The 10,072-nt window shown below is 18.6% G+C and overlaps 3 protein-coding genes across 3 annotated transcripts in view; 1 reads left to right on the top strand and 2 right to left on the bottom strand.

The window, feature by feature from the left end:
* Window positions 1-3,009, bottom strand: part of PGSY75_0704300 (putative membrane protein) — a gene marked incomplete at both ends in the record, with an annotated part of 4,893 nt that extends 1,884 nt beyond the window's left edge. Inside the window, one exon of the mRNA XM_018784913.1 lies at window positions 1-3,009. This exon is cut by the window's left edge and continues 1,884 nt beyond it. Within this exon, the coding sequence (XP_018642414.1) occupies window positions 1-3,009 (3,009 nt within the window).
* Window positions 3,010-5,600: 2,591 nt separating this feature from the next.
* On the top strand, window positions 5,601-9,032 carry PGSY75_0704200 (putative tRNA m5C-methyltransferase; the record flags this gene model as incomplete). Its single annotated transcript, XM_018784912.1, has 1 exon — window positions 5,601-9,032. One exon carries the CDS (start codon window positions 5,601-5,603, stop codon window positions 9,030-9,032), a length of 3,432 nt encoding a protein of 1,143 aa, XP_018642413.1.
* A 618-nt stretch (window positions 9,033-9,650) lies between these two features.
* On the bottom strand, window positions 9,651-10,072 carry PGSY75_0704100 (putative membrane protein; the record flags this gene model as incomplete). Its single annotated transcript, XM_018784911.1, has 1 exon — window positions 9,651-10,072. A coding segment is annotated over one exon (422 nt), but the record flags the coding sequence as incomplete, so codon positions are not given.

Genomic DNA, 10,072 nt, shown 5'->3' with positions numbered 1-10,072 from the left:
ATTTTCATTTGTATATTTTCTTTCTGTTTCTTTATCTATATTAAGATTATCTTTAAATGTGTCTTTTATTAAATTATCATTAATTGGAAGATTAACATGGTTTGTATTTATCACATCATTATTATTATTATTATTATTATTATTATTATTGTTTATATTATTTATATTATTATAGGTGTGCACATTATTATTATTATCATTATTATTATTATTATTGTTTATATATATAGGAATATTTTTATTTTGCTGTTCTTCAATATTTGTTTTATCTCCTTGTAAATTATCTTGATTTTTATCTTTGTGATCATATTCACTTTTTTTCATACTTAGAAATGTTGTAAAATTATTTGAAATAATTGAATTAGACAAGATATTTTTTTCTTTCTGTTCATTTTTTTGATGAACATCATCAATTGATATATTTTCCATATAATTTTTATTAACAGAATGTTTGAATTCTTCGATATCTTTTTTTTCTAGCCTCTTCCAATACGGTTCAGAATTAAATGTTTTTATTTTTTTTGTGTTTTTATTATTTTCTTTAAAAATATCATCATTGTTTTGTTTAATATTTAAAAACGTATTATTTGAAAAGAAAATATTTTTTGATGAAGGTGTAGTAGTTAAATGGTCAAATGTATTACATTTATTATTATTATTGTTATTATTTTTGTTATTATTATTATTATTATTATTATTATTATTTTTGTTGATGCTATCATTTTGTTCTTCCTTATTATGACTATTAGATGTTATATTATTTGTAAAATTTAGAAAGAAAGGGAATTTTTTAGAATACTCACTTTTTTTATTTTTTTCTTCTAAATATTTTGTTGCTTCTTGTAATGGGTTCGAAAATATATTTGAATATGTATGTTCATTATTAATTTCTGTTTCTTCACTTTTTTTTATATTTTGTATATCCTTTTGTTTTATATTTTTATCAGAATTAAATATATTATTATTTTGAAATATATCCTTTTCTATAAATGTTTTACTATTTAATAAATTGATGGTATTAAAATTATGAGAATTATTTTTCTTATCAAAATAATTATCTTTATTCAAGGATGCATCTCTATTATGTTCCTTCTCATTAGATGTTATCAAAAAATTATTCTTATTAATATTATCATTTGTTTGTTGTGTTTTTATGTTGATATGATTTTTCATATGATCCATATTGTCATTATTATTTTTATTTGTTTCGACTTTAATTTTCACAATGTCATTATTATTTTGATTTGTTTCCACTTTAATTGCCATATTGTCATCATTACTTTTTAAAAAAAGTGAGAATATATCTTTTTGCTTTTTCTTTGTATCTTCATTATCATTCAAGTTATTACTTGTATGTGTCATAAAATTATTATTGCATTGTATATTTTTTATGTTGACATTTTCGATTTGATTTTCTTCCTTCTTCTCTTGTTGACATTCTTCATTTATACTTTTAACAAAATTTTTTATTTGTTCTTGTTTGTTTATATTATAAGTAAGATCAATGTTGTAATTTTCAATTTTTTTTTCTTCTGTTTTTTTTTTTTGATTCTCATTTTGTAAGGGCATGTTAATAATACTAGTATACAAATTATTAGTTGTAAAATTATTTTTGATAATATCACTTGGTTGATTATTTTTTGTATCGTTTTTTTTTATTATGTTTTCTTCTAGATTTTCTTTTTGAGAAAAAGAATTATAAGGAATATTATCTTTTCTATAAACATTGATATTTTTTTCTATAAAATTTTCAATAATACAATTTTGTTCGTTATTATTTGATAGGGAAGTGTTTAGAATATTATCGTTTTTTTTTTCATGTTCTTCTTTTTTAGATACATTACCATATATATCCTTATTAATAAGATTATTCATATTATTACCATTTAATATAAATGAAGATGTATTATGTGATGACAATGGATTTATTTTATTAAATAAATTATCCGTTTCTAGTTTGTTTGTATTATTTTCATTCTTGGTCATATGATTATTGTTCTGATGAACAACATTTGGTTTATTATAATATGCTTGTGTAATCATATCATTCTTATTATTATCATTGCTATGGTTATCATTTTTGATAGTGTCATTTCTATTGGTGCTTTTATTATTTTTATTATAATTTTTACTTTTACTTTTATTTTCTTTTTCTTTTTTCTTTTCATATTTATTAATACTGGAATGTATAAAACTCAAATCTTGTTGAATACTATTAGATGACATAGAATGATTTACGTTTTTTTTATTTTTTTTTACATTTAACATATTAATATTACTTGTATTGTTTAATGTAGACTTATCATATCCTTGATAACTATTGTTGCTAATTTTATCTTGTATATATTTAGCATATATCTCATCATCACTAGAATAGTCTGTTCTTTTTTCTATGCATATATATTTTTTATTTTTATAATGAGTCAGATAATATTTGTATTCTTTATTACATGTGTTGAGTTGATTTTTTTCTAAATCTATTTGTAATGATAAAAGTTTTCCTTGATTTTTTTTTTGGTCTTTTTCTTCATTTGTATTATCTATTGCAATTTTTAATTCTTTTAGTTGTTTTTCTATATATCCTTTTTTTTTTTTTTTTAAGCATGTATATGCTATACTTACAAATAATTCCATTACAATTAAAGGGTATATACAATATAAGACGGTCGAAAGAAATGCATGTTCAAAAACATTAGATATATATTCTATATATATGATATTATAAAAAGACAGACTAATACTCGTCAATACTATGCTTAATATTAATATATATAATATAAGAGACTTTATTGTATTAACTATAAGACCATAAAAAGAAACTACACATAATATTAAAAACACTACAAATAATAATATATTATTATACATATATAATAATATGCACAATACTGTTTTTATTCCTAACACAAAAACTAAAAAGGTAAAATATATTCTAGACCAATCTCTTTGTTTGTTAAAAAGAAAACGATTGTTTTCTGAAACCTCTATATCGCTTTTATTCTTCTCCATTTTTTTTTTTTTTTTTTTTTTTTAAATATAAAACAAATGAAGTATACTAATATTTCTCAAATGAAAAAAAAAATATATATATATATAATATATATATAATAATTAAGTTCAAGAGAGTAAGGATGAAAATGTAATATAAAACATAAATATATATATTTATAAATATATATAAATGTGCTAACTATATAATAGTATTAATAAAAAGATTTACATATATATATATATATATTTTTTTTTTTTTTTTTTAATTTATTTTAAAAATATGTATAATATAAAATATATTTACCAACACATACATAACCAATTACAGAGTTTATCATGATACGTATTTTAAGATATAAATATAAACATATAAAATAAATAATATATATATAAATATATGTGTGTATTTTTTTTTTTTTTTTTTATATTTTATTAATTTCTTCTTTTGATTATTTTATGCAATGTTTAAATATGAAAGATAAAAAGAAAAAAAATTTTCATCATACATAAATATTTATATATATATGAGAAAAAAATAAAATGTTTTTTAAGTATGATGGTTTAGCATGTATATTTATTTTATTTTATTTGCTCTTGTGTTTCCAAATAAAATAAATATTTTATTAAGTGGCAATATATATATATATATATATATATATGTATTTATTTTTTTTTGGAGGGGAAAAAATATAAAATGAAACATAATAAATAAATAAAAGACCGATATATATAAACATATAGTCAAATTATTCTAAATCTAAAAAATTCGTATTCCAAAAAAAATAATACACAAATAAATAAATAAATAACTTATATTAAAATGTTTTATGTGGAATTTTTATATAATTTTGTTATATTTTATTTTTATCTATTATCAAAGTTAAGATATATTCAATTTAAAAAATATATGTATATATATATATATATATATATATGTATATATATATTATATGTTTGTATGCACAAAACGGATATTTTTAGGACTAGGATTTTATATAAACATATATTCTTCTTAAATGCTAATTTTATTTTATTATTATTATTTTATTTATTTATTTATTTTTTTTTTGTTTTGTTTTTTAAAAATAAAAAAGAATAAAAAATTTTTGAAAGAGTACTTTATTATATATATATATATATATATATATATATTTTTATAAAGTGCATTTAGTCGGGTTACAAATATGATATATTTTATTTCCTCTATGAATATAAAAACATAAAGTGGTTTTAAATATATAATTATTATAATTATTCATTTAAAAAAAAAAAAAAAAAACACATATATATATATATATATATATATATATCCCTTTTTACGATCAATTAAATGAAATACAATAAATTCAAGTACACATTTTTTTTAAACATAGCTATGTTTATAATATTTATTTTAAATAAATACCACTGTAAAATATTTAGGAGTCCTTTTTTTTTTTTAAATACGCACTTGTTTATATATATTTTATAAATGTTTTTAAAATAACACACTTTATATATATATATATATATATATCTATGCCATATATATAATATATATTACCCAATAAATTATATATTATATTTATTTAAAAAGTGTGAGAGAAAAAAAAATGTCCTGATATTAAAAATAATTATTCAAATAGGAAAGTAAATATATGTTATCTCATAATAATATAAATATATGTGTGAACATATAAATTTTTTATAGAATTCGTTTATATATATATGTTATAACACTTTGAATATATTATAAACATATATATATTATATATATATAAGTGATATTTTCTTTTCACAAAAAAAAAAAAAAAATTATAGCGTTTTAATAAAAACATAAAAAGGGATAAATCCAAATATTTGAATTTTTTTTTTCATATATATATTTATAAGATTTATATAAATGTATATATTTATGAACCTTTCTTCCCTTATATAGAACAAAAAGGAATATTTATATTTAAAGAAGTAAAAACATAATAACTAAATGTTGCAATTTCATTTTAAAACAAACGGGTTTCTTTTTTTTTTTTTTTAAATTCAAATGTAATGATACAAGAAATATTAAATATAAAATGTTTACTGTTATAATTATAGTTACTATTTATTATCTACTTGTAATATATATAAATATATGTAAATTATTATTTTAGATAATAATGATGTTATTGTCGTTCATATATTATTAAATTAATAATATTATATATTATAAATACATTTATGTATATATATTATATATAACGGCTCCTCTTTTTTTTTTTTTTTTTTTTTTTTTTTTTTACTTCTTCTTCTTTTGTTTCGTTTCCACTTTATTAAATTATTTCTAGTCAAAATGAAACTGTAATTAAATTTATAGATATAAATAATACATTTATGTAATTTCTACAAAACTAAGTGTTATGTTTGTTGAAATAAAAATTGTAGTGATAAGGAATTATATGAAAAATAAAACTAATAAATAAATAAATTATATATATTTATATATATATTATAATTTTTTTATTATTATTTTTTTTATAGAATGTACTAGGAATTATTTAATTCTTATCAATTGAATATTTATAAAACCATCATATTTATTTATACATATATTATATTATATATTTAATTTTGTTTTGTATTTATAAAATATGGAAAACAATAAACAACCTAATTATTATGATAATGAGAAGGCTCTTGAAAAGAATGAAAGCTTCTTCAACTACTACGTAAACCAGAAAATATTGAAGAGCCAAGAAATCGATAATTTTATGGAGATAATTAATAAAGAATTACCTATAACCTTTAGAGTTTTAAATAATAATAAATATAGCAGTTTTATACATGAAAATATAAAGAAACAATTAGAAAACATTTGTAAAGATAAATATTCTATTATTAAATTAAATGAAGAAGATCATATGTATGAAATTCATTTAACTAGATCTGAAATTAAAAAACAAGAAAATTATAAAAATTTATATAATTATTTAATAAACCTTAATGAAAGCGGTTTCATATTTAGACAAGAACTTGTTAGTATGCTACCTGTTTTATTTTTAAAATTGAAAGAGAATTTTTTCGTTCTTGACATTTGTGCTGCCCCTGGGTCGAAAACTGCCCAAATTTTGGATTATATGCACACAATCAATAGAAGGAAAATAAAAAATATTTTAATAAAAAAGTTTTTAAAAAAAAATATGACAACCTTGTATAAGAATTTATATCACTGCAATAGTGTAGATAATGAAGATAGTGATAATTCATATGATTCATTTGAACTTGATTCGTATAAAATTAATGATGTTATAAAGGAAGATAAGAAAAATGATACAAATAAAATAATTATGAACGTTCAGAATATTATGACTAGTCAGGACGTTTTGTTTTATGAAAATAATATAAATGTTCATAATATTATGACCATTCAGGAGAAAACAAATAGTGTAGATAATTTTCATTGTGATGATAATATGAATAATGATTCGTTTAAAAATGAATATACCATGGATGGTTATAATAAGAATATATGTAAAGAGAACATATATAGAACATTTTACAATATATTAGAAAATAATAATTACGACGACCCTTTTTTTGAATATATATTAAATGTGGATAATAATTTGTATAATGATTATAAGAAATTAATTTCGAATAATAATCCGGATGGTGTGGTTGTTGCTAATGATTCAAATTTTAAAAGATGTTGTATGTTATTTCATCGATTGAAAAATATTCATAGTGATTGTTTAGTGGTAACGAATAACAATGCAGTAACATTTCCGTATATTTATATTAAAAGAGAAAATACAAATATGGAAAATAATCATAATAATGATTATCATAATAATGGTTATCATCATAATAATGATTATCATAATAAAATATCAAATGATGGTAATATATTACAAAACGAAAATAACATATTTGTGAAGAAAAATTTTGATTCCATTTTATGTGATGTGCCTTGTAGTGGTGATGGAACGTTAAGGAAGGATAGGAATGTGTGGATTAATTGGAATGCAAATAATGCATATAATTTATTTCAAATGCAGGTAAATATATTGAAGAGATCTATTGAATTAACAAAAGAAAATGGTTACATTGTGTATAGCACATGTTCTTTAAATCCTATTGAGAATGAAGCAGTAATATGTGAAATATTTAATAGTATAGAAAATTTGGATTGTTTAAAATTGATAGATTTTCAGAATGAATTATTAACAAAATTAAATTATGAAAAAGCTATTAGTGAATGGAAAGTTGTTATGGATGATATATGGTTTGATACATATGAACAGTATTGTTTATATTTACAAAATAAAGAATCAGGAAAGTATAAAAAGATATATGAAAAAATACAAGAGGGAATGTTTCCTCCATGTGAAGAATTTATAAATTCTATAAATTTAAAATATGCAAAACGTTTTTTTCCTCATCATTATAATGCTGGTGGTTTTTTTATAGCTGTTATAAAGAAAGGACAAAATTTTCAATGGAAGTCAAATATGAAAAAGGAGAATAAAAGTAAAATGTATGTAGACCAGAATGAAAGGATAGCATTTGAGAGGGAGGAGTATAGAAGAAAGTATAAAAATAAAAAAAAATATAACAGAAAAATTAAGAACAACAAGAATAATAAAATGGATCAAATGAATAATATGAAAAATGTAAATGGTACAAAAGAAGTTGAGGAGAAAATTGATGATGAATCAAAGAGTGAAAATATAACAACAAATCAAAATGTACCAATTAATCAAAATGTACCAATTAATCAAAATGTACCAATAAGTGATATAATTCAAAAGGGTAACGACCTAATAAGTGAAATAAATAAAAAAAGTGAGGAACTATTAAACAATTACATAAACAATATAGATGATAATAATAATATACCTAATGACACAGAAGCGTCAAGTGTTCATAATAAACGAGGCAACAACCTAAATTTTGAATACACGCACGGATATAGAATAAAAATAAACAATGAAAAGTTAGTTAAACAACAAGAATATGTAAGTTTAAGTTATTATGAAAAATTAATTTGTGTAAATAATTTTCTAGAGAAAATTAAAAATTATTTTAATTTAAATATGAATTTTTTATCTATTAAAAATAATTTGTATATACATCTTCAAGACAATGGTAATGCATATAAATTGTCTGTAAATGAAAGGATAAATTCAAATGTTAAGAAAATATATTTAGTTAGTAATAGTGCGAAAGAAATATTAGAGAGTTATACAAAAATGAAATTAAAAATAATTACAGCTGGAATAACAGTAATACAAGTAGATAAAAATAAAAAAAATACTTATGAGAATTATTATCGAATTAATTATAGTGGCTGTTTAAATTTTATTCCTTTTTTTCAAGATATTGATAATTTTTTTAAAAACAAAAAATATAGAGAACAAATTATTCAAAATTATTTTTGTACAGTATATGAAAATAAAGAAAGACAATTTAATTTTGAGAATTACATGAATCAATTAATTGATGAAAGGAAAAAAACAAATTTGTCAAAATTGGATTTAAATAAAAATAAGGGACAACAAATATCAACTAATGAAATCAAAAATGAAATAGATAATAAAGAAAATAACATGAGTAAGGAAAAGGATGAAAATAAAAATGAATATATAAAGAATGATATAAATTTTGAATATAATAATATAACATGTGATGGGTTGGATAATGTAATGGATATACCCAAGGATAATATAACAAATGATAAAACAACAAATGATAATACAACAAATGATAATACAACAAATGATAATACAACAAACGATAATATAACAAATAATAATATTACATATAATAATATTACAAATGTTATATGGGTCAAAAGTGATGTAATTTTAGATCTAATAAAAGTGGATAAATCCAAAATTAATAACATATCAAATGAAACCATAAAGCAAACTGAAATGTTAGCTAAATATTCACCAAATATTTTATTAACTCTTAATAAAAATAAACAAATTTTAGCTGTACCATCAAATAAAGGAAATATGTATGTAGATATAAGTATTGACAAAAATTCAATAATGATGTTACCATATATTTTGAATTGACAAAATGTTGGCAACAAACAAAAAAAAAAAAATAAAAATATAAAAAAATAAAGGATGGTTGAACTTTATATAAAATATTAATATATGTGTGAACATATATATATATATATATATATATATATATATATATATATTTTTCTTTATTTTTTTTTTTTTTTTTTTTTTTTATTTATTTATATCAATAAACCAAAACAAAATATACAGGTGCAATTTTTTTTACGTTATATACTTTTTAATATGTATTAAATTTTTTATTTTTATGAAGATAAACCTTTGTTCAATTATTTTAAACAATTAAAAAAAAAAAAAAAATTATACTTTATAATATATATAAATAAATAAATATATATATATATATATATATATATATATATATATATATATATATATATATATACATTATGTGGACAAGATATATTATGTAGAGCAATTTTGTAGTATATATAATATATATTTGTTAAGAAATAAAAATTATGACATATAGTAAAAAAAAGAAAATATATATATGTAAGAGTGTTTGATCAAAGCAAAATATATATATATATATATATTTATTTATTTATTTATTTATTTATTTGTCATTATTTTTTGTGTGCATGAACTCCCGTTCTGTAGTATTTATTTGGTAGCGTATACGAACATATTTTCACTTGTATCATCATCACTATTAATAACATTACATAAATAATTTTGTTTAGAAAGCATCTTATTTTTATTTTCATTCCTTAGTATATCATTTTCATTTATATTATTGTCTAGTTGTAAACTTTTTTTATGATTTTTAAATTTCTCAATAGCAGCTAGAAGTTTTTGTGGCTCGATAAGACTTTTTTTTTGTTTTGTTAATTTTTTTTGGATATTTTTGTGTTGATCAAAATGATTGTCAATATTAATATTATTTTTTTTTTTGCTATTGTTATTTGTTTTGTTTTGTTTTTTTTTGTCTTCCTGTATAGATTCCTTTATATGTGAATTACTACTTTTTTTTTTCATTAATGTGTTCTTATTATATGCATCCTTATTTTTTTCACATATTTTTA

Source organism: Plasmodium gaboni, chromosome 7, assembly GCF_001602025.1.
Source record: "Plasmodium gaboni strain SY75 chromosome 7, whole genome shotgun sequence".
Classification (NCBI taxonomy): domain Eukaryota; phylum Apicomplexa; class Aconoidasida; order Haemosporida; family Plasmodiidae; genus Plasmodium; species Plasmodium gaboni.
Note: the sequence above shows the minus strand (reverse complement) of the source record. Positions and strands in the feature narration are given on the sequence as shown.